We start from the raw sequence: 23,124 nt of genomic DNA, 5'->3' as shown, positions 1-23,124 counted from the left end.
CTTCCCCCCAAACCATTCCTTATTGATCAAACTCTTGCCCTTCTTTCTCCATCTCTTTTCTCTGTTTTCTTTCTACCTGCCTCCTTTGCTCTTCTCCCCGGACCTGCTGAGTTTCTCTCTCTCCTCTTGCTTCTGTCTTTTCCTCAGTTCTCCTCAATGCTGACGGTGTGGCTAGCAAAGCCGTCGTCACTGCTGGGCTCTGGGGATGGGATGGGATGGGGTGGGATGTGGTTTGATTCGAACAGCATGCTAGGCGCTCTACGTGACCATGGAGAGAAGGCAGCACCAAAGGTCCACACAGGACCCTGCCCTTTCATCTCCCCGTCTGCATCTCTCTTCCCAGACTCCTTTAGCCTCAAGCACTTCTCATTTCTTACCGTCCTTTCTTTTTTTCGGTCCCTTTCTATCTGTACTTCTCTCTCCCTCCCCATTCCCAGGCGCCGCCCCACCACTCGCGGGCCTGGGCAGGAGTAGGGAGAAGCGCCGGAGCGCGCAGGCGGGGGCGGGGCCGAAGCCGGGGTGGGGATCCTGGCGAGCCAGGCCCGTTCCCACCCGGAGTCGCCAGCTTGGACATCCCTTTGCGACGCCGCGAAGCCTCCACCTGCAGCGCGAGGGAGGGGCGGGGCCGAGGGCGGGGCCGGGGCGGTGCCCCTGGAGCGGAGGCAGGAGCCCGAGCGCTCGCCAGGGCTGCGGCTGCTGCAGTTGTCCTAGCGGGTGCTGGGGCAGAGGGCCGGCGGGAGACGGCTGGCGAGGAGAGAGATTGCGAGACACTTGAAAGACCTGCGACACTCGAGACCAGAGACCCGCTGTGGGAGACCTGCGGCTCCGGGCGCGAGCGAGTTTTCTTTCGCTCGTGGGGAGCGTGCCCGGGGTTCGCCGCATGGCCGGGACTCCGGGCGGTGTTTCTCGGGGCGCCCCCGGGATTTGTTACCTTCTTGGCTCCCTGCTGGCCGGACTGCTCGCCCCGCGGGCTGTCGCCTTCAATCTGGACGTGATGGGCGCCCTGCGCAAGGAGGGCGAGCCGGGTAGCCTCTTCGGCTTCTCGGTGGCTCTGCACCGGCAGTTGCAGCCCCGACCCCAGAGCTGGTGAGTCACCGCACCCGCCCAGAGTACCCGTGCCCGAACCACAGATTTCCCCCCAACCCCTCATCCCATCTCTCAGTCTTCCAAACCCACGACGACTCAGGCTATGCCCAGCTATCCCATACTTCAGCCTTGCCTTATCTGTCTTGACGTACCCTCAGGGCCTGAGACCCGGGGTCTTGCTTTGGGGAGAAGTTGGAGAGTGAGGTTCTTGCCTTGGCAGGTTTCCCCCAACTTGCGTCCTTGCTTCAGTCCCAGGGTCTGTGACTCCCCTCCTTTAGAGGGCTGGATTCCCTCAGGAAGGGGGACTGGACATCTTGTCTCTGCTTAGGGCAGGAGGAGAGGAAAAGGACAGAGAGGTTGAAGACACCATGGGATGGAGGGTAGACTCCAGAAATAACTTCCCGTCAGAGCATTGCCATGGGGTGGAATGAAGACAGTAGGACACTGGAGGCCAGGAGAGCCCTGCCATTTAATTCTGTGGCTCGAGACCACGGGAAGGTTGGAAGAGGACCTGGGAGGGTATGGCAACCTGTACTAGATGGTTTGATGATAGATTGGCAGGAAACAGAGCCCCAAAAGTTGTAGCAGCGGCAGCCCCAGCAGCAGCAGCAGCAGCAGCAGCAGCAGCAGCAGCAGCAGCAGCAGCAGCAGCAGCAAGAGAGAGAGACATCCAGGAGGGATGCTGGCCAGGTTGTTCCCCTTCCTCCACCTCAGGAAATTTCCAGGTCTAGGAATCTCAGCAGTGGGGGGAAGCAGGGAGGAGTGAGGGTCAGAGGATAATTCTAGTTATTTTCTAATCAGCTCAGGACTCTTGGGAGATGGACACATATGTGTGGGGTCTGTGTCTGTCATGTTTCCTGTGCTATTGGCTCCAGCTACATGTATGATTTTAAAGAGAGAGACAAGGGGAAGAAAGCTTCCCACCCCCTCCTGCCAGGGGGCTTTTCTTTCCTAGGCTGGTGCCTAAGCCACACTAAGTGTCCATTACTGGGATCAATGCCGTCCACTGGGATTGTCTTCTCCCCGATACTATTGGCTTGGGGGCAGAGGGTAGGGACAGGAGCTTATTTCTCTTCCCCTGCTTGAGGAGGAGGGGCTGGCTCTAATCTTTTTTCTTCCATTATCCCTGTCATCAGGGAGCATGGTCAGTGGTCCCACAAACTTTGGGAGAGATAGAAAGCAACTGACTTCATCTCTTTTTCAGCCTTCTATCCGCTTCCTACCTCATCTCTGTCTCCCTCCCTCCCTTCTTCCCCCATCTGCCAGAGTTCCAGGACTGGAGGCCTTTTTAGGACATGCTGAACTCTCTGAGCTATTTCCAGGCAAATTCTAGGTTATTTTTAATAGCTTGGTCTCTTGTTATTTCCCCCTCCTCTCTGAAGGTGGCCCCTGATTCAGTCTCCCAGAGCCAAGCTCGGGGCCTTCCTGGAGGAGCCCGACTGCCTAACCCTGCTTTAGCTTTCGCAAGGGGTGCTCTGCTGCCTGGTGGCACGTGAGAGACCAGGTCCTTGCTCAGTCCCTAGCTTTTGAGTTGCAGGTCGCCTTCACCAGCATCCACTGATGGAAAGGCCTCACCTGTTTTGATGTCTTTCACTTTTGCCCCTGGAGGAGTCTTTGAAGTCTAACCTTCTTTGTCCTGTGGCTTCAGGTTCATTTATATCTTTCAACTGTAAAACGGGGTTAAACAGTAGTACTACCAGAGGGAGTTGTTGTGGGGTTGAAGAATTCTTAGTATATATAAAACCTTTAGAATAGTGCAAGGCCCAGAGGGAGTGCTATGAAAGTGTTAGCGCTGTTATTCCTGTAGCGTGCTCCACAGAGCTAGAGAAGAGCTTTAGTGCCTTCCTCAAGCCTGGACCCAAAGGCTTGGCTAGATCACCCTGGTTGAGTCAGCCTTCGGGCCAAGCACCCTCCCCAGAGGGCCACCCAGATTGAGAGTCCGGGAGGGCAGGCCTCGGGTGAGAGCCCGGGAGTGTGTGCAGAATTGAGAGGTGTGGTGGTAGGGGGCTACTCCTTTGCTTCCACTTAGTCAGGCTCCCAGGGAGTCCCTCTGCCCCCAACTGCCAACATGTTCTTGCTTTTGCCTGCAGTGGCGGTAGCTGTGGCTCCTGTTCCGCCCAGACGCCTGGCGTGGCTGGGGACGGTGGGATGAAGCCAGAAAAGTGTGTGGCTGGGGCAGAGGTGGAGGGACTGGAGAGGCTGCGTGTGGGAACTCTTGTTCCAGGAAGGGTGGGCTGGTCCGTTCTCCACTGAGAGTGAGGCTGGCCATACGTACGCGCACCAGCTTCTTTCCTCCACGTGGACCCCTTCCCTCCCCGTTCCCCCTACTCTGGACCTCTAGGGGAGATGTGAGCACTGGACACTGATATTAGCTTCTCCTGGTGCTTAGCTGTGTGGTGACCTGCTGAGACACTGGTAAGAGACCCCAGTCCTCCAGGAGACGGCCGTCTCTGAGTTTGGAGGTGGGGGGATGCTGCGGACTTGTCTGAAGGTTGGCCATCCCACCTGGTTTCCTTTTCTGGGTGGGGTATCCTCCCCTCCCTTTCCTCCTGTTCTTTTTCTGGAGGGCTCTGTCTCAGCGTTCTGGAGACAGCCAGTCGTCGGTATGGTGGAAAACGCATGGGTTTTGGAATTAGGCGGGTGTGGATTTGAATTCCAGCATCCTACTTAATGTGTCTCAGTGAGTTTCCTCATCCAAAAGACAAGAAAAGAATCCTCACATAGGATTGTCGTGAAGCTTAAATGAGAGAAGGCTTGTGAGTTGCCTAGCCCGATATCTGGAGCAGGCCGACGTTCGTTCCTCACGTCCCTGGCATCTAGCTTAGGGCCTGACCCGTCGTAGGTGCAGAATAATAATATTACGTCCTTGTCTCACGAGTGCCGGCCACAGGCCGAGGCAGATGATAGGTTCTCAGCACATAGTTGCTAATGAATGCCAAACGCATGCCCTCTTCCTTGCCCCTCCCCACCCGCTCCTCTCTCTGGACACTGGCTCTGACGCGGGATGACAGCTGCTAAGAGACCAGAGCTGTGGGAAGGGAGAGTGGCTCCGTGCCCTCCCCTCCCCCTCAGAACTGGCACAGTGCCCCATCGATGCCTGTCTGCAATATTGCCTGACACAACTTCGAGCCTTGTCCCCCAGCAACGGAGAGGGAGGCAAAGAGTGTGGGAGAGAAGCCTTGAGGTTTGCCCTGCTTGCGCTCCTGAGTCTTTCCTTCTGCGAAGAGAGATCCTCGTAGTCAGCTGGGTGCCAGTCACCTCACCTTACCCCTTCCTTCACTCCTGGCCCGGAGATCAGCCCCAGGGGACCCAGGCAGCCTCCATTCCCAGCACAGTCCTTCCCTGGGGAAGAAGCCTTGGCTGTGATCATGGAAAATTGTCCTGCCAAGAAAGTTGTAGCTGGGAAAGTGTCTGAGGGGGAGGTAGGAGAGAGGAGAGGGTGGGGGCAGGGAGGGTGGGAGGAATGGGGAAAATCATGGATGTGGGGAGGAGAGGGAACCATGGGGAAGGGGATTCAGGGTATGGGCAGAAAATGGGGGCAAGATTGGGGACAGATGAGAAACTTGCCCTACCTCCATGCCAGCTAGAGTGACTGATAGAATCCCGGGCTGGCAGTGTTGTGGGGGATGGGGTCTCTGATGGGTCCCTGATGAAGGGTTGGGGGACAGGCCCATATCTAGCCCCTTGCCAGGCCTCTGAAGCTGGTCCCTGGGCCACCTCGTGGTGCCAGTCTGGGCCCCTGTTACTTTGGCTCTCAGCATTCTTGGCATTTCTGGGAGGGTTCCAACTGGACTGGGTTTGAGGAGGAGGGCAGAGCTTGGGGATGGGGCCAGGAAGTGGGTAGGGAAAGCCTGGTCAGGAACAGGTGCTGGGAACAGGCGGTTCTTTCAAACCAGCTACGCTGGCCAGGCCGCTTGGTTTGGCGTGCTAGCGCACATGTGTGTGTGTGTGTGCGTGTGCGTGTCTACGGTGCATGTGGATAGTATGTGCACATGTAATGTAACGCTTGCACGGCCGAGTCGCCAGGTCTCGGGGAAACTGACTCCCGGCCGTCCTCCTAAGTTCTTCGACATCCGCTTGGTTCTGAGGGGTCAGGTCTGGGCAGTGCTGGGGAGGCACAGCGCTCTGGCTGCTAACTCTTGCCCCTGCCCGCTGTGCAGGCTGCTGGTGGGAGCTCCGCAGGCCCTGGCTCTGCCTGGGCAGCAGGCGAATCGCACCGGAGGCCTCTTCGCTTGCCCCCTAAGCCTGGAAGAGACTGACTGCTACAGAGTGGACATTGACCACGGAGGTGTGGACCCCTGCAGGGTCGGGGGGGGTATGGCACAGGACGGGGAGGAGAGGACTCGGCCTCCTCTTCCCTCTCCTCATTCCCACTGTCCTGCCTCCAGCTGATGTGCAGAAGGAGAGCAAGGAGAACCAGTGGTTGGGAGTCAGTGTTCGGAGCCAGGGACCCGGGGGCAAGATTGTCGTGAGTACCACTTCTTGTGACTGTATGCAAGGTGGGTGCCAGTGTGCACGTGTCTGTGGTGTGTGCACGCGCACAGGCGTGCTTACAGAACACAGGTGGGCGTGTGTGGTATGATGGCCTGATACCCAGGATCAAAGGTATAAGACGTGGTGCCTGTCCTCATAAATTTAAAACCATCTAAGCATCCATCTGTCCATTTGTGACTCTTACTGAGAACCTTTAAAGCGTCAGGCATTGTGCTGGTTACTGAGAGAGGAAACGTAAAGACGGAAAAGCCCCGTCCGTGGCTCAAGAAGCCTGCCGCAGTGTTCTGGAGACTCTCGTTCTCTGTTTTTCTGTGTCTGTTTCCCTCTGTATCATCATGAACACGTGCAAACACAACTAATAATCTGAGTCACCGTGGGGCAGAATATGGTTAATGTTTTTCTTTAATTTTTGAAATTTTTATTTATTTGAGAGAGAGAGAGATAGTGAGAGAGAGAGAGCATGAGCAGGGTGGAGGGGGAGCAGTCTCCCCGCTGAGCAGGGAGCCTGATGCGGGACTCGATCTCACAACCCCGAGGTCATGACCTGAGCCGAAGGCAGACGCTGAACCCACTGAGCCACCCAGGCGCCCCAGGATGTGATTAATGTTAGTGAGCGGTACCGTCCCCAGTATGTGAAAGTCCCAAGGAGGCGTGGAGAGAAGACTCCTGCCGGGGTAGTGGAGGTAGAGCTCAGCCAGCCTGTCAAGAAGAAACAATGCTGCTGGAGTGGAGAGGGGAGGAAGTTCCTCACAGGCAAAGTGGTGGCACTTGCAGAGGTCCAGAGACAGGACGAGCTTGGCACGTCGGGGACGGGCACATAGGGCGTGCTGCGTGCTGGGGCCTGGGTGCCCGAGCAGACTGTGGAGCAAGGCTTCTTCCTGCCAGCGCAAGGGAGTGAGTGCAGGTGGGACTGGTGTGTGGATGTTGCCTCACACCGGGCTGGGTGGTGGTGCCGTGATGTGTGTGTCTGTGTGCTTGCCACACGTCTGCTTGTGGGCTGCGTGGCTCCAGCCGTGACCGGCCCACACGGGGGATGACCCCGTGTCGTTTCCTCCCGCAGACCTGCGCGCACCGGTACGAGGCTCGGCAGCGAGTAGACCAGATCCTGGAGACCAGGGATGTGATTGGTCGCTGCTTTGTGCTAAGCCAAGACCTGGCCATCCGTGATGAGCTGGATGGTGGGGAGTGGAAGTTCTGTGAGGGGCGCCCTCAGGGCCACGAACAGTTTGGGTTCTGCCAGCAGGGCACGGCTGCTGCCTTCTCCCCCGACAGCCACTACCTCCTCTTTGGGGCCCCGGGAACCTACAACTGGAAGGGTGAGTCACTCCTCGGGGAGGGGAGAAGGGAACCGAAATGTCCTCTACCCTCAGAGATGGGATTGGGGCAGCACGTGGCCAAGCATGCCCACACGTTCCCTGCCATGTCGCCCGGGGCACCGCCACGTCTTCCACCCCCATCATGCCAGCCACGCACACAAATGGGGGTGTCCCCTCTCCTTCGAATGGCGGAGTGTTCCCCACCATGCTGGCATGAGCCCCCACACGCACGGCTGTTCCGCTCGCTCCAACACTTCAGCCCCACCTCATCACTCCCATTCCCGTCTCCGCACGCTGCCGCTGGCTGCGCTGACACTCGGTGAGTGGGGTGGCGAGCCTGTGGGCCCGGAAGCTTGGGCTGGGGAAGGGGTAGAAGTAGGGCTGCAAAGGAGAGGAGGGGCTTCCCTGTTTGCCTGTCTCACCGGCATCTGGCCTGAGGGTGGTCCTCGCTCCCTGCCCCAGGCACTAACAGGTCTGTCCTTGCAGGCACCGCCAGGGTGGAGCTCTGTGCGCAGGGCTCAGCGGACCTGGCACACCTGGACGACGGGCCCTACGAGGCGGGGGGTGAGAAGGAGCAGGACCCCCGCCTCATCCCGGTCCCTGCCAACAGCTACTTTGGTAGGGACCCCTCCCTGGCCCGGAGCTGCTCTAACCCTCTGCTCCTTTCTCTTGTCCTCCCTCTCCATGCCCCCACCCTTCTGTCTCTGTCTCTGTCTCTGTCTCTGGCTCTGGCTCTGGCTCTGGCTCTCACCCTTTCTCTCTCTGTCTTCCTGTCTCTGATTCTTATCTCTCTGGTCTCTTTGTCTCTCTCATATTCTTTCTCTCCCTCTTCCTCTTCTACCTCCTCCTTCTTGCCTTTATGTTTGGCTCTGTCTCCCCACTCTGTGGCCCCTCCTCTGGATGTCCCTTCCCTGGTGTCTCCCCCCACCTGCCCCCCGCAGGGTTGCTCTTTGTGACCAACATTGATAGCTCAGACCCTGACCAGCTGGTGTATAAAACTTTGGACCCCGCTGACCGGCTCCCAGGACCAGCCGGAGACTTGGCCCTGAATAGCTACTTAGGTTTGTAAGCTCCCACCATGTCCCCCTGGGCCCTGGGGGCTTGGCTTGGCCTCCCCTCCTCTCCTGCCCTGCCCTCACCAACACACACCCAGGGAAATACACATAGGGCCCAAATTTCAAAGAAGATGAAGATGCCCCGAGGGGGATGGCCTAGGGGGCTGTGAGCGGGATTCTCCATGGAGGAAGAACCAGGTGGGCTGAGACTGTACTGGGAAAGAAGGAGGGTAGAGCTCTAGTGGGACTTTCTTTGAGGGATGGATGGTGGGCACATGCCAGAGAAAAGTCTGTCCTTGTTGGTAAGTCCCTCTCATTGTCTTGTTTGTAACCCCCTGTGAAGGGGGAGGAAGCCAGGCCTGGGAGATGTTTGGGTGAATCAAGTTCTTTCCCACTCCCCCTTCTCTCCCCACTATCCACACGAAGACTTCTTTTCCCTGCCAGCATGGTGGGAGTGGGGGCAAAGAAGTTGCATTAGATGGGGCTGGAGCCTCCTGGGTATGCAGAGGGGAGAGCAGCTCCCTGGGGGTCCTAGGCGTAGTGCCCTGCTCTGCTCTTGCCCAGCTGGCTGGCCTTCCTAGCCACTGCCTTTCTCTTTCTTCCCCAGTCCCCGAGGCTGACCTCATCGCACTTCTTGTGCCAAACTCCAGTCTCTGGGTGTGGGAGGGCTGCCAGGCCTCTGGAGGGGGAGGCAGAGCAGTCCAGCTGTGGTGTGATAACTTGGAGGGCACCTGTACCTTTTGGCTCCAGACCTGTGAGGAGGGGGCAGAGTGGGAGGAGCCTGGGCACACCTTGGCTCCTGAGTCTTTCGGGGAGGGCTCATTGGAAAGTCACCCCACCCAGGTTTCTCCATTGACTCGGGGAAGGGTCTGGTGCGTGCAGAGGAGCTGAGCTTTGTGGCAGGGGCCCCCCGTGCCAACCACAAGGGTGCTGTGGTCATTCTGCGCAAAGACAGTGCCAGCCGCCTGGTGCCCGAAGTGATGCTGTCTGGGGAGCGCCTGACCTCTGGCTTTGGCTACTCACTGGCTGTGGCTGATCTCAACAATGATGGGTGAGAGTGGACACAGGGGAATGGAGCCTGAGGGAGGCTGGGCCTCTGGCATCTTTCTGACCCCCGTGGCTGGGGAGGGAGCCACACTGACTGTTTCCCTCTCTCCGTAGCTGGACAGACCTGGTAGTGGGTGCCCCCTACTTCTTTGAGCGCCAAGAAGAGCTGGGGGGTGCCGTGTATGTGTACATGAACCAGGGGGGTCACTGGGCTGGGGTGTCCCCTCTCCGGATCTGTGGCTCTCCTGACTCCATGTTCGGGATCAGCCTGGCTGTCTTGGGGGACATCAACCAAGATGGCTTTGCAGGTGTGACTGGGAACTGGGAAGCCTCAGGGGAAGAAGGGGCAGAGGCAGGGATGGGGAAGTGCCTCAGAGGTCCAGGGGGAGGCCTTCTGAGGGCTCTGGGAGAGAGGCAACCTGGGTTGGCATCTGAGCTTTACCATTTACCAGCTTTGTGACTTGGGTCAAGTAAGCTTTCTGAGCTGGTAATATCTGCAGAGAGTAGCTAAGAGGCTTAAAAATGATGAGTGTAAGGTGCCTGGGACTTAGTAGCCTCTCAGTAAAATAGAAAACATATTATACGGAACTGAGTGACTGAGGGAAAGTTGGGGTCTGGATGACCACACCCCCCCTCGCCCCACCCTAGCCTGATTACCTTTTTCCCATACCCACAGATATTGCTGTGGGGGCTCCCTTTGATGGGGATGGGAAAGTCTTTATCTACCATGGGAGCAGCCTGGGGGTTGTCATCAAACCTTCCCAGGTGAGGGGGTTCGTTGGGATGACGTGTGGGGGCAGTGGGCGTGGGGGGAGTCAGGGGGCACAAAAGCAGAGGGCAGGGGCGGAGCTGGGGGTGGTGGTGTGCGGAGCTGACGGTCCGGTCCCGCAGGTGCTGGAGGGTGAGGCCGTGGGCATGAAGAGCTTCGGCTACTCCCTTTCGGGCGGCCTGGATGTGGATGGGAACCGTTACCCGGACCTCCTGGTTGGCTCCCTGGATGACACCGCGGTGCTCTTTAGGTGAGCTCCTCCCTCGCCTCTGCGTCTCCCTCCCCGAGGCCAGCCCCGTTCTTTCCCTGCCTCAGAGTCTCACGCGTGTGCTCGGCTCCCCATTCCCCAGGGCCAGACCCGTCCTTCATGTCTCCCATGAGGTCTTCATTGCTCCCCGAGCCATCGACCTAGGGCAGCCTAACTGTGCTGCTGGCCACTCGGTCTGGTGAGATGGGACCCAAGGGGAGGCAGGGACATTTCAGGGTCCACTTTCCCCCATTCTCCCTTTCTCCGCCCAGTGTGGGCTGGGCCCTGGGGCGGGGGCAGGCGCGAGGCGTTGGCCCCTCAGCCTTGCCTGGCTCAGGAGCTACTCTTGCCCCCGCAGTGTGGACTTGAGGGTCTGTTTCAGCTATATTGCAACCCCCAGCAGCTACAGCCCTATTGTGGGTGAGTGAGGTCCCCCTCCCCTTTCCCGCTCCACTGGGTTTCAGGGTGGGTCTCTCCGAGGTGGAGAGAAGGGCATCTCAGAGACAGGGTCAGATTAGAGCAGTTCCTCAGCTCACGGGCTCCTCTCTTCTCTCCACATGCCACAGCCCTGGATTATGTGTTAGATGGAGACACAGACAGGAGGCTCCGGGGCCAGGTCCCCCGTGTGACCTTCCTGAGCCGTGGCCCAGATGACCCCAAGCACCAGGCCTCAGGCACCGTGTGGCTGAAGCACCAGCATGACCGAGTCTGTGGAGACACCATGTTCCAGCTACAGGTGGGCCTGACCCGTTGGCCTCTGAGGGTCACTGTCATTGCATGGTTTCTTTTCTTTGATTCCTTTCAGCTTCTTGTCCAACATGTTCACACCTCATTCTTTGATCTCAACTTTTGGGAAGCCTGTCTTATGGGCTGACCTCTTCCTCACCTGCTGCCTTCTTGTGTCTTCTACCTTCTGTGTCCAGAGTACAAGTCCTGTCCTCCCTGGAGATGGAAATGGCAGGTTCCCTTGTCACACCTGGTCCTCAAAGCCCTAGATCCTGGTCTCCTCCCTCTTCCACCCCAGTCGCTCTCCCTCTCCCTCACTCTGGTCTCTACCTCTCTCTCTTCATCTCCTCAAGCTTCTTGCCGGGTTTCAGAATCTGTCCTAGGTCTTTCTGGGGCCTGAGGATTGTTCTAGTATCCATGTCCATCTTTCCTCTTCCCAGGAGAATGTCAAAGACAAGCTTCGGCCCATTGTGGTGACCCTGTCCTACACTCTCCAGACCCCACGGCTCCGGCGACAGGCTCCTGGCCAGGGGCTGCCCCCTGTGGCCCCCATCCTCAACGCTCACCAGCCCAGCACCCAGCGGACAGAGGCGAGTGCAGATCCTGGTTTAGCTCAGGAGAAGGAGCTGGAAGGAGTAACGATCATCAGCTCTCACAGTGACAAGCGTTCATAGCCTCCAAAACTCACATGCTACCGCAGCAGTTCCTCATGTCTCCAGGTGCTGTGACAAGTAGACCACAAAATGGAAAGTGGCTCAAGCGATCCTGTGTTCCTAGAGGGGACACTGGCCCTCCATTCCACGCATTCATTCAGGAGCCCCAGCTGATGGGGTCTGCCATCTTGAGATGGGGCCTCCCTCCCTGTCAGCTGGAAGGGGGGCATGAAGCTCCTTGTATGGCTCTCCCGGTGGGTCTGGAAGCGATGCCCTTCCCTTCTCTTCACATTCTAAATCCGGAATTGGTTACAGCAAGGGGGGCTGGGGAGGTGTGGTCTCGCTGCGGGCTGGCCTGCTGGCCTCAACCTCAGCCTCTTGGCTTGCTCGTTTTACTGAGGAGGACGTGGCTCAGGGGGGTTCAGGGACCAGCTCAGTATCACGCAGCGGATCAGCAGCAGATCTGAGAGTTGAACCCACGTTGCTTAATCTTGTGATCCTCTGCCCGACTGTGCGCCTTGGAGACACAGTCACCTCCTGCCTCACCCCTACGAATGACCCTTCCCTCAAATGTCTCCCCAGATCCACTTCCTGAAGCAAGGCTGTGGTGAAGACAAGATCTGTCAGAGCAATCTGCAGCTGGTCCAAGCCCGCTTCTGTGCCCGGGTCAGCGACACGGACTTCCAGCCTCTGCCCATGTGAGGGGGGCAAGGGGGTGGTGGTGGGGGGCGGAGGGTGGGGGGGTGGGAAGGCCAGAGTCCAAGGAAGAAAAGCAAGCTGCCGCAAGGGGGCCAGGCCGAGGGAGGGGCTGAGCCTGCAGACGGAGGGCGGAGGCTGGTAATTCAGACGATGAGGGCCAGTGCTGGGGCCGCAGAGGCTCTCCTGGCAAGGAGTAACACGCCTTCACAAGACAGAGAGTACTACACAGTTCACGCACAGCGCACTGCTGCGTCTTCCCAACCCAGGGAGGTAGGAGTTATTATTAGCTCCTTTATGCGTGGGGAACGGGGGCCTAGAGAACTTAGGTTACTTGCCCCGAGTGAGTAAGTAGGGGAGCTTGGACCGGAACAGCGTCTCCTGGCTCCCTGGCCTGTTCTCTTGAGTGTGGGAAGACCTGAGGCTTGAATGGTGGGCAGGGCGATGTGGGGGAGCCCGTGGGAGGAGAGACCAGGGAGTGGGGCAGGCAGCATGCACCGGGTGGGGAGGAGGCAAGAGAGGACAGGCAGGGGAAGGTGCTCAGATTTAGTGTGACTGGGATCTGACTTCCAGGGATGCAGATGGGACGACAGCCCTGTTTGCCCTGAGTGGGCAGCCAGTCATCGGCCTGGAGCTGACGGTCACCAACCTGCCCTCGGATCCGGCCCGGCCCCAGGCCGATGGGGACGATGCTCATGAAGCCCAGCTTCTGGTCACCCTCCCCGCCTCTCTGCACTACTCAGGAGTCCGAGCCCTGGACCCCGCGGTGAGGGCCTGTGGCAGGGTGGGGCGGGGTCTCGGAGGCCGGGAACCCAGACTGACTTCTCCTCCTCTCCCCACTGCAGGAGAAGCCGCTCTGTCTGTCCAATGAGAATGCCTCCCATGTCGAGTGTGAGCTGGGGAACCCCATGAAGAGAGGTGCCCAGGTTGGCATGTCAGCCCTTACCCCTGTCCGAGTGCCTCTCTAAGCCCTGACCGCCCTCCGGCCCCCAGCCTTCCCCGACTCGTGTCGCTCTCCACTCTGGGCCTAGGTCACCTTTTACCTCACCCTCGGCACCTCAGGGATCACTATTGAGACCACAGAGCTGGAAGTGGAGCTGCTGTTGGCCACGTGAGCCTGGTGGGGCCAGGGGGTGGTGAGGGTGGGGGCTGCTGGGTTGATGTCCACTTGGATGGGGCGCTGCCGTCCTCATCTGAGCCCTTGGGGTGGCGCCTGTGCCCCATCGCCCACGGGTGCTCCTGTCTACACGGCAGGATCAGCAAGCAGGAGCTTCAGCCCATCTCTGTGCGAGCACGTGTCTTCATTGAGCTGCCGCTGTCCATCACAGGGTAAGCTCTGTCCGAATGGACGCATGGGCTGCAGCGGTGGGCATGGCTCCTCCGAAGCCCTGGCCTGGGCTCTGCCTCTTGACCCTCCAATCAGCCAGGCCCCGGGCCTCCTCAACCCTCTGTTCTGACCCTCCCACGCCAGGGTGGCCATTCCCCAGCAGCTCTTCTTCTCGGGTGTGGTGCGCGGCGAGAGCGCCATGAAGTCTGAGCGGGATATAGGCAGCAAGGTCAAGTATGAGGTCACGGTAAGTGTTCTGGGGAGGCCCCTGGTCAGGCCCCTCCCTTCTTGGCACAGAGAGAGGCTGAGACATGTCCCAAGGCTGTGGTTCTTCTACCCTGTGGTGGCTTGATGGTCCAGTGAGTTCAAGGCCTCTGTTCACTCCTGGACCTTGACTGTGGGCAGGTGTTTGTGTTGGGGCCTCGGGTGACCATTTCCTGGTCATCCCTGCATGGACATCTTACCTGTTGGTCTGGGTAGGCCCTGAGGGTCCAGGGAGGCTTTTCTGCCAGGGGCTTTAGCTGGGGGATGGGGACAGTGGGAGAGGGCTGATGTGTCTCCTTAGAACTCTGCCCTTGCTTGGCTGGGGCCTCCCCACCCTTGCAGGAGCATCTCCAGGCCTTCCTAGTTTTGGGGTAGGCAGAGAATGATGTCTGGTGGGGTCTAGGATCCCAAGTCTTTGTTGAAACTCTGCTTCCTGAAGCCTTCCCCTCAGCCCTTGTCCCCTCTGTCTCTGCAGATTTAGGGCCCATTTAGAAACCGAGGGCCCTCCCTTCACACTCCCTTCTGCCCGCAGGTCTCCAACCAAGGCCAGTCGCTGAACACGCTGGGCTCTGCCTTCCTCAACATCATGTGGCCCCATGAGATTGCCAACGGGAAGTGGCTGCTGTACCCCATGCGGGTGGAGCTGGAGGCTGGGCAGGCACCTGGGCAGAAGGGGCTGTGCTCCCCGAGGCCCAACATCCTCCAACTGGTGAGGCTTAGGCAGGGCGGTCAGGGGGGTTAGACTTTGGGAAGGACGTTGTGGGGGCTGTGGGAGGCTGTGGGGGCCCGGGGGAAGGCAGTGGGGAGGAGAGGCCATCTCAGGATTGCTGTGTCGGAGGGACGCTCACTGTGCCCGCTCCCTGCACCCAGGATGTGGACAGCAGGGACAGGAGGCGGCGGGAACTGGGGCAGCCGGAGCCAGAGAAGGATCCTGAGCAGCCGGAGCCCAGCACATCCTGGTGGCCGGTGGCCTCCGCGGAGAAGAAGAGAAACATCACCCTGGTGAGGGCGGGGCCATCGCGGGACAGTCCCAGGGAGGGGCGGGGCTGTTGGTGATGTGACAGGATGTGAGGGACGTGGAGCTTCCAGGTGCTGGGTGTCCAGGAGGCTGGCCTGTTGAAAGGCGTCACGGTCACCCACCTGGAGCGAGTTGACAAGACCGTTTCTATCACCACCGCGAAGCAGCGGCTGACACCTCGGGTCCCTCTCTGACCACTAAGTATTCACCTGGAGAGGGCCCTTGGCCTGCAGCCAGTTACCACACAAGTACTTGTTTTGCGTAGCTTTGTTAAGTGGATGTATTGAGCCAGTGAGCACGCGCTCTGTGCTCATCCCTTGCAGGACGTGTGGGCAGTGAGTGTGGAAGGGGCAGAGTGGGGGGCATTTGGCCTGGTTGCCAGGAGGCAGAAACCCAGGTGTGGAAGGGTAAATAGAAGGAGTCAGAGAGACTGCTGGCAGGGGGATGTGAACAGTCGGGCCAGGCCTGGCGTCGTCTGTCTGGAAGGGAGCTCCACTGTCACACCCTGTCCCTCACGGGGGCCCTCAGCTTCCCTGCTCCCGGAGGGCATGGCAGGAGGCAACTCGAAGGCACGTGGAGGCAGCGTGGGCTTGCATTATGGTCGGTTCCCTGTGATGGGTATTGTCCTGCCTTTTCCACGTGACTGATTTTCCCTGAAAGGACTCCCTTTCTAATAAGAACTTTGAAATTGATTCTTTTACTTAAAATTGCTTTCAGACAAACTGACCGAGGATTCTTGAGCTGCTCAAAAGGGGCAAAATAAAAGAGGATTCAAAGAATTCAAATGCTCTCAAAGCCCTTGTCCTGCACACAAAGTGTGGTGACTATAACACAGTTTTTAGGCAAACTGGATCATCAGGTGGGATTGGGCCAAATGGATGTAGGTCAGACCTGGAAGGAGCAGGACTTAGGTCCCTGACCCCCAGCAGCTGCTGGGGGACTCCTCCTCCTTCAATGGGTTTGGGCTTAGCATAGGAGTGCGGCTTTGTCCAACATGGACTTGGATTCAAAGATCTGTTCTGTCACTTCCCAACTTTGCTAGCTGTGTAACCTGAGCCAGGGCCCCTGGCCTCTTTTTTTTTTTTTTAAGTGTTTATTTTTAAGTAATTTTGACACCCAACGTGGCTCTTGAACTCACAACCCCAAGATCAAGAGTCTCATGCTCCACTGACTGAGCCAGCCAGGTGCCTCTCTCTCTCTCTCTCTCTCTCTCTCTCACTCTTTAAAAGTAATTTCTTTGGCCAACATGGGGCTTGAAATCATGACCCTGATGTCAAGAGTTACATGCTCTACAGACTGAGACAGTCAGGCACCCTACACCTGGCCTCTTTGAACTTTATTTCCTAGTTTGGAAAATGGGGATGATAATAATTGGCACCTTGCAGGACAGCTGTAGTAAGTACCTTGCAGATAGGAGGTGCTCAGTAAACGGGACCGTTGTTATATAACATAAGCCTTAACTGGGGAGGCTACTCTGTTGCCACTGTAAGAGACCTCCTCCCTGCTCCTCGTGCATTTCAAGGCCAGAGTGACCAGATTTGGGGTAGGCTGCTCTTTTGGACCATGGGGTTAGTTTGGGAAGACTTCCTGGAGGAGGCGAGTTTGAGGTCGGGTAAGGAAAATGGGAGAGAAGTAAGTGAGGAACTAGGGCAATAGGGGGTCCAAGGTGTGGGAGCTCATGGAGGGATGGAGTGAAGTCTCCGAGCAGATTCTGTGTCTGTGTGAGCACATATGTGAAGGTGCTGGGCCCTGGGGAAGATCAGTGGGCTGGGGCCAAGTGGCTCAGAGTCCGGCCTGTCCTGGTCTCTAGGACTGTGCCCGGGGCACTGCCAACTGCCTGGTGTTCAGCTGCCCTCTCTACAGCTTTGACCGCGCCGCCGTGCTGCACGTCTGGGGCCGCCTCTGGAACAGCACCTTCTTGGAGGTAAGAGCACCGTGGCAGTGGGGCTGGCGTCTTCTTCCCCAGCAGTCCCCGCGGGACTCACTGCTCTTTGGGCCTTCTCCCTGTCCAAATGCAGCACACTCTTAACCCAAGACAGGCAGAAATGCCCTCTGCGTGGGGCACCATTCCACTTAATTTCGGGAGCTGGGGCGGGGGGCATGGGGCATTGAGGAGAAGGTTGCCCTTCTCCGCTCCCTTAGGAGTACTCCGCTGTGAAGTCCCTGGAAGTCATCGTCCGAGCCAATATCACGGTGAAGTCATCCATCAAGAACTTGCTGCTCAGAGACGCCTCCACAGTGGTGAGCTGCGGGCCTGGGGAAGTCGGGGCGGGGAAGCTCTTCTTTCCTTCTGCGCTAGCCCTTGTTCCCCGAACCCTTCGCTCCCCAGATCCCGGTGATGGTTTACCTGGACCCTGTGGCCGTGGTGGCAGAGGGAGTCCCCTGGTGGGTCATCCTCCTGGCCGTGCTGGCCGGGCTGCTGGTGCTGGCGCTGCTGGTGCTGCTGCTGTGGAAGGTGAGGCTGGGGGACGCGGGGCTGCTGGGGCCGGGCTTCTCTGTCCCACCCGCTCTCTCCTTTCTTCCGCCAATCTGCACGGAACGCTCGTATGTCCCAGGGACTCTGTCAGGCTCTGGACGTTTCCGAGAGAAGTCAGATGCCGATCTTGTCCTCTGGGGTTTGACAGTCTAGTGCGGGAGGCGAGCCGTGTAGTAAGGACCAGGCAGAAGGCACTAGGCAAGAGAGTGCCGTGGGAGTTCAGGTGAGAAAGCTTGAGAGCAGGTGGCTTAGAGGAAGGTGGGGTCATAGGACCTGGATGTGGGAGATGAGGTGGGTGCGACCATGAGAGGCAGGGCCATGGAAGCGGGGAAGTGGGGGCTGACTTAACGAGAGTGTGGCAGGGCAGGCAGGGAAGGCAGGGGAGGAAACTGTGACCAAGAAGACACAACGGCGTGGAGAACAGCCTCCAGGGGCGGCCTCTGGGACTGAACTCAGAGCTTCCACATACCAGGCTCTACATGGAACCGTCTTTGTACGCAGAGTGTAGACAGAATCCCATTGGGTCTGGGTTCTACCTAAAAGCACACAAGTGCACATGTCAGCACAGGCAATCACATCCACCAGCCATCGTCAAACCCTGAACTGCACGCCACGTCTGGGCTATGGGGACCAGGTGTGCCTTTGGGGCCCTCTGGAGACCTGCCGCCAGTATCCCCGGACCAGCTGCAGACCAAGTGCACTGTTTGGCAAATGTGAGTCATCAATGGACCAGGTCTCTGGATGAGCATTCACAGCGTTGGGAACCTGGCCGGTCTTCAGGGAGGCAACACCTTCGTGAAACTGTTTCTAGAATCCCTGCTCCCTGCTTTCTTGGAAGGGGGACACAGTAGAAATAAGGGTCCCCATCCCTCCTGAGTCTCCCCGTCCTCCCCCTCTTTTGCTCTCCTCCTCCTTTGACATCCCAGTGTGGCTTCTTCCATCGGAGCAGCCAGAGCTCATCTTTTCCCACCAACTATCACCGGGCCCATCTGGCTGTGCAGCCCTCGGCCGTGGAAGCTGGGGGCCCAGGGACTGTGGGGTAAATGTTGTGTGTGTGCATGTGTGTGTGTGTGTGAGTGTGGATGTGTACGTGTGAGTAGGGCCCCCAGCACTCGGGACCAGGGTGAAGAAATGAGATTGCACGAGGGTGGTGTGAGTTCTAGGAACGGGTGGGAGGTAATGATAAGGGTGAGCGTGTAAGGGTGCGTACACACAGCCTGAGGCATGCGCAAAGGGGTGGCCGGGCTCACGCCGTATGAGCATGTGCGAGTGCTGGAAGGTGCCATGCATGGCTTTTCTGTGGGCATGAGTGTGCAGAGACGAACGGGCAAGGACATGGCGTGCAGTCTGAGCATGTAGGAGCCTTGGGTGGTCCCGAGTGTGAGTGTGCAAGGGGTACATTTCCACCTTGGTATGGAAGGACCAACGTGTTCATGACGTAGGGAGGGGTGAGGCCACTGTATTCATGGATGACAGGGCCCTGCGCCCAGGAAAGTGCTGTTTGAGTACACGGGGAGTGTCTGAGGCCTGAGAGAAGTCATTCCGACTACGCAGGGGTCTAGGAAGCCATTTTTGGGTCTCAGATCTCGTTTGTGTTCTGGGGCATGCTATTGGGTCTCTTAAAAAGCTTGGGTGAGGTCAGGGTCCTGCTGTTCCATCTTCAACCCCCTCTTTCAGGAGCCAAGGGAGATGTCCTTGGCCCCGCACCTTTGGCCCCTCCTGGTCTTTCTCTTGCTGTCAGTGAGGACCTGGGGGCCCAGCATTAACTGTGGCACCTGTGGGGGCTGCACACCACACCGGATGCTGTCCGACGCAGCTCCTTTCTGCTGCAATCGGTACTTTCTGTCCACTGATGGTGGATGCAAGGCGCTGTGCTGTGCTGGGCATCTGCTCCAGGGGCCTCAGCCCCACAGGCTCCTCATGTCTGGCCTGGGGTCCTTGCAGATGGGATTCTTCAAGCGGGCGCGGTACCCCGAGGCCACCGTGCCCCAGTACCACGCAGTGAAGATCCCGCGGGAAGACCGGCAGCAGTTCAAGGAGGAGAAGACAGGCACCATCCTGAGGAACAACTGGGGCAGCCCCCGGCGGGAGGGCCCCGACGCGCACCCCATCCTGGCTGCTGATGGGCACCCTGAGCCAGGCTCCGACGGGCATCCCGTGTCAGGCACTGCCTAGCTCCCTGTGTCCCAGCCTGGCCCGTGGATCCCTCCACCCTTTCCCCAGACGTGGGTCCTTGGGGTGAAGAGGGTGGAGTGGGTTGCTGGTGTCTCATCAGCATGTTACAGGATCTGCTTCCCCAGGGACATAGGCATCTCCCCACCCCCTCAAGGAGCGCCCCCCAAGACTTCCCCTTAGAATACTGTGAGATGAGGGCAGTAAATCAGGAATAGGGTTGTGGGGTAGGGGGAGAAGGGCTGTGATGTCCTGACGCAAATGTGGGAGAAAGGACCTTGATCCCTCCCGCTCCCATTCACCCTGTTTAATAGGACCCCAAGGACCTGTCCCCCTGAAAGTGCCTTAAGACCAGAGGGATGGGGAGGAGATTGTGCTGCTGACTCAGGGGCTCTTCCCTCCCTGGTTCCCCTCCCCTCTGACCTTAGTTTGCTGCATCAATCTAGTGGATTTTGCCTATTTATTAAAAAATATTTGAGGACAAAACCTCCGGCTTCTTTGCTGAGTCCTGCTCCCCCCCCATCCAGGGTCTCCAGGAGAGGACTGCTTCTCTCTGCACCCCCACAGCTCAGGACAAAGGTGGTAGTGGGAGGGAGGGCTGGGGGCCCAGCAGGGGCACATGTATCATGACTTTTGTGACCAGTTCCTGGAGGCACATGGGTGTGGTCTCAGACGAAGGGGAAGGGGGACCTTTACTATGGTAACAAGGGCAAGCGACAGGGAAACGCCCTAGCAGTGGGTGGGCAAAAACTGGGAGACCCAGTCTTGGAATTTTCAGTCAAGGATATGACAGGACATCACTTTCCTCCCTGTGGTCAGGTGAGGAATAGAGCTTCTTCACTTTGGAAGGAAGGAGTGAAGTTAGAAGCCGGGGCAGAGACGGGGGAAGGAGGAAGAGGGGGTGGCGGGGGAACGGCTTCTCTGCCTAGATTCCTCTCAGTAGAAGACAGATTAGCCTGTAGGTGGGATTGCTCTGGCTGGAGGCAGGACTTGGGGAAGGGTTATTTCACAGCCTTTCCCATGATGTGGGGCCCAATTGGCAACCACTTGAAGGGAGGGGGCTGGTGTTCCATTTGGAGTTGAGAGAACTGGGCACTCTCGAGATCCTTCCAGGTCTCTCTGGTGAGGCAGCAGCCATCCCCAATGTGTTTCCAGGTGGGCTCTAGGACTTGCTGCCACAGGAAGGCCCAGCTTCCCCGGGGCTCAGCCACATGCTCCCAGAATAAGAACACTCCTCCCTGGGATAAAAGAATTCGCGTCACTGTTTTGTTCCATTCCACAACCTTCCTCTCCCCTCACCTCCGCCCTGCTGACCGTGCCGGTGGAACCTCTTGGCGAAGCGGGGGTTGCTGGTCAGCAGGGTCAGGAAGCACATCGTCACTCTGCTCCTGACTGTTTCTGTAGCCCCTGGCTCCTACCCTCCCACTCAAAAACGCATGTGAAGAACCTTCCGGGGGGGTGACTGGTGAGCAATTGTCAAAGGATGGCCAGAGGGACAGGCCAGCCGAGGGCAGACAGATGGGGAGCTGGAGAGACAGGAGCAGAGATCTCACTGTATACAGAGACCTGTCTTACGAGACTCAGACGCATGTACCCCACCTTATCCTTTGGCCCACATCCCAGGAAAACCTTGCACGTGACTCGTGACTAATGCTGGGGTTCCTTCCGCCCTTCTCTCCTTGCTGAACCCTCTCTAGGTGATCTCACGCACCCCCCGTGCTCTGCATTTACCAGCTACAAGCTGGTAACTTCCACGTCTCTGTGTGCAGGCTGCATCTTTCTCTGACTTCCTGCTGCCTCTGGGTTTCCTGCCTGCCTGTCTCAGCGGCACCTCAGACCTAACAAGTCCCAAATGGATTTCTCTCATTTCAGCAACTGGCACTTCCCTCTACCCTCCCTCTTCCCCTCCACCAGTCACTCATGCCAGAAACCTGGAACCCATCCTCAACTCCTTTCCACACCCAGTTCAAAATCTTACGGATTCTATGTCCTTTAATATCTCTATCTAGAACCCTTTTTTATTTTTCCCCCCTCCTCCACATCCTGCTTAGTCCGCTCAGATCTCCACGTAAGCATCACTTCCTTAGGTGTCTCCCCTACCTTGCCCCCCCAACCGCCGCGTTAGGTGGTTCTGTGGGGCTTCCACAGCACCCTATCCGGCCACATCGAGGCCCCGGTCATGTTCACTGTTCACCAGCAGGTGGGGATGGACCAGTGTCTGATGTGTTCACACACCCAATTCCCTGTGCTGCGTCTGCCTGGCCCGCGCCTGCCCGTCCCTGTGGGCTCTGCTCACCGGCCGCAGCACTCTCTGGACCTCCTGCAGGACCCTCCTTGGGCTCTGCACGGAGCACAGCACCAGGGTGCTGACCACCACATCCATGCAGCCATCCTCCAGCCCTTTCATGTCCTCTCCGGCAGCCACCACAAACTTCTCGTACTGGACCTGCCTGTTCTCAGCCATGCTCTTGGTCAGGAACCTCTCGAAGTGGGGGTTTGGGTCCAGGCACGTGACCCTGCAGCCCGCCGGGTAGAACTGGAAGTTGGCACCCGTGCCGCAGCCCAGCTCCAGCAAGGCCACCTTCCCGGAGGCTCCCATAAGGCCCTTGATCTGGCCAAAGAGCTCCCGCTTCTTCCTCTCCATCTTGCGGTTGCACTGGGCAGTCAGCAGAGCCATGAAGTAGGGGAAGTAGATTTTGCACAGGGGCCGCCAGCAGCCCAGCAGAGCCATCAGGTGCAGGGGCAGCGTCAGGAGCAGCACCAGCAGCTGCAGGAGGCGGACCAGGGCACCCATGACACAGCGGCTCGGAGCCCTGCTTCCGTTGGGGCCGTTGGGGCACTGGCCTCTTCTTTCTCTCCTTCACCGCGGACAGGAGTCTCTCCTCCCCCTGTGATAGGACTTCGTTCCCTGTGTCCTACTTGACAACTTTCTCTTTGACAGGGTGGGGAGGGTGTATGGAATCCCTCCAGAGGGCAGAGGTCCTACGGCCCCATAGTTCTACGTGGGGTGAAGGAACAGGTGGTGCTAGTGTCCTGAGTTCTGGGGTGCTGTCAGTTGAAGGTGAGGTGTGCTGAGCATTTCAGAGAGGAGTGGGAAGGGCGGAGGGGGACAGGTCTCAGATCGCAGCTTCATGGGGGCCAAAGGCTGGGACAGAGCTGACTCATGGGCATGTGCTGGCCTCATTCTGTCCCCGGGATCTGCTCAGGTTATGCAAGCTGGAAAATCTGGTTGGGTTCCCTTGGCACACCCCCAGGGCTCTGTAAACTGTAACATGCCTTTGCCCCAGTTAGAAGCCAAGCACAGAGGATTCAGGGTAAGGCCGGATTGGTCAGAAGGAGGAGGGAGATTGCAGGTCAAAAGAAAGGCATTTTCTCAACTGGTGTTTATTATCACATTCAAGACCGCAGTGCCCCAGCAATAGAAGAAGGGAGAAAAAGGCAACACAGGGAAGAAAAATCAGGAAGCCCAGGTCCCAGTGTTAGTTCGACCATTATAACTTGCTGTGTTTCTTTGGGCAAGTCTTTTTACTTTCTGGGCTCCAGTTTCTCAACTCTAAAGTGGAGAGAAGAGAGATTGGATGAGCCTTCCATGGTTTCTAAGGTCTCCTCCTGCTCCTACCTTCGTGTGATTTAAGGAGAGTGGGGGAAGACAGGGAGGTTTCCGAGCTGTCCTCACAGTCCAGGACGGTGCTCCCGAGGCTTCGGTACCAGGCTGCCACTGAGGCAGAGGAGTCTCAGAACCCAGACTTTGGGGTCACAGGCATCTTAGCAGAAAGTC

General features: G+C 58.1%; 2 protein-coding genes across 7 annotated transcripts in view; one reads left to right on the top strand and one right to left on the bottom strand.

Moving 5' to 3' along the window:
- The window catches only part of ITGA7 (integrin subunit alpha 7), a 20,797-nt gene extending 965 nt beyond the window's left edge, over positions 1 to 19,832 (top strand). The window contains exons 1-26 of one of the 5 annotated variants that reach the window (XM_040637104.1): positions 778 to 1,086; positions 5,247 to 5,374; positions 5,475 to 5,554; positions 6,641 to 6,896; positions 7,383 to 7,460; positions 7,838 to 7,957; positions 8,795 to 9,002; positions 9,113 to 9,306; positions 9,675 to 9,763; positions 9,890 to 10,017; positions 10,118 to 10,213; positions 10,373 to 10,434; positions 10,581 to 10,750; positions 11,181 to 11,330; positions 11,976 to 12,091; positions 12,663 to 12,855; positions 12,935 to 13,015; positions 13,121 to 13,200; positions 13,344 to 13,418; positions 13,561 to 13,663; positions 14,213 to 14,389; positions 14,551 to 14,682; positions 16,509 to 16,622; positions 16,841 to 16,939; positions 17,028 to 17,153; positions 19,119 to 19,832. In XM_040637104.1, coding sequence (XP_040493038.1) covers positions 881 to 1,086; positions 5,247 to 5,374; positions 5,475 to 5,554; positions 6,641 to 6,896; positions 7,383 to 7,460; positions 7,838 to 7,957; positions 8,795 to 9,002; positions 9,113 to 9,306; positions 9,675 to 9,763; positions 9,890 to 10,017; positions 10,118 to 10,213; positions 10,373 to 10,434; positions 10,581 to 10,750; positions 11,181 to 11,330; positions 11,976 to 12,091; positions 12,663 to 12,855; positions 12,935 to 13,015; positions 13,121 to 13,200; positions 13,344 to 13,418; positions 13,561 to 13,663; positions 14,213 to 14,389; positions 14,551 to 14,682; positions 16,509 to 16,622; positions 16,841 to 16,939; positions 17,028 to 17,153; positions 19,119 to 19,349 — 3,492 coding nt within the window. In that variant the 5' untranslated portion in view covers positions 778 to 880 and the 3' untranslated portion in view covers positions 19,350 to 19,832. Of the gene's footprint in view, positions 1 to 777; positions 1,087 to 5,246; positions 5,375 to 5,474; positions 5,555 to 6,640; positions 6,897 to 7,382; positions 7,515 to 7,837; positions 7,958 to 8,794; positions 9,003 to 9,112; positions 9,307 to 9,674; positions 9,764 to 9,889; positions 10,018 to 10,117; positions 10,214 to 10,372; positions 10,435 to 10,580; positions 10,751 to 11,180; positions 11,331 to 11,975; positions 12,092 to 12,662; positions 12,856 to 12,934; positions 13,016 to 13,120; positions 13,201 to 13,343; positions 13,419 to 13,560; positions 13,664 to 14,212; positions 14,390 to 14,550; positions 14,683 to 16,508; positions 16,623 to 16,840; positions 16,940 to 17,027; positions 17,154 to 19,118 lie in introns of those variants that run through there. The other 4 variants (XM_040637108.1, XM_040637105.1, XM_040637107.1 and 1 more) reach the window with 4 other exon arrangements.
- On the bottom strand, positions 19,788 to 22,714 carry METTL7B (methyltransferase like 7B). Of its 2 annotated transcripts, XM_008711969.2 has the most exons (3): positions 21,643 to 22,714; positions 20,661 to 20,872; positions 20,415 to 20,584 (listed from the first exon to the last, which is right to left on the bottom strand). In XM_008711969.2, the coding sequence occupies exons 1-3, from the start codon at positions 22,138 to 22,140 to the stop codon at positions 20,509 to 20,511; spliced, it is 786 nt and encodes a 261-aa protein (XP_008710191.1). In that variant the 5' UTR covers positions 22,141 to 22,714; the 3' UTR covers positions 20,415 to 20,508. The 2 variants fall into 2 exon arrangements, with proteins under 2 accessions (XP_008710198.1, XP_008710191.1); XM_008711976.2 differs by lacking the exon at positions 20,661 to 20,872 and having other exon boundaries at positions 19,788 to 20,584; positions 21,643 to 22,692.
- Between the last annotated feature and the right edge of the window lie 410 nt (positions 22,715 to 23,124).

This window comes from Ursus maritimus, unplaced genomic scaffold (genome assembly GCF_017311325.1).
Source record: "Ursus maritimus isolate PB19 unplaced genomic scaffold, ASM1731132v1 scaffold_21, whole genome shotgun sequence".
Taxonomy (NCBI): domain Eukaryota; kingdom Metazoa; phylum Chordata; class Mammalia; order Carnivora; family Ursidae; genus Ursus; species Ursus maritimus.
The sequence above is the reverse complement of the archived record's forward strand: the minus strand, read 5'-3'. Positions and strand labels throughout refer to the sequence as shown.

Excerpts from the sequence above, each read along its gene's own strand:
- METTL7B (XM_008711969.2), bottom strand. The coding sequence starts at position 22,140 with ATGGGTGCCCTGGTCCGCCTCCTGCAGCTGCTGGTGCTGCTCCTGACG. Across the intron at positions 20,873-21,642 it reads TCCAGAGAGTGCTGCGGCCG|CTCCCCATCTGTCTGCCCTC; the intron begins GTGAGCAGAGCC and ends CTGTCTCTCCAG. Across the intron at positions 20,585-20,660 it reads CAAGAGGTTCCACCGGCACG|GGAGGAGTGTTCTTATTCTG; the intron begins GTCAGCAGGGCG and ends CTTTTATCCCAG.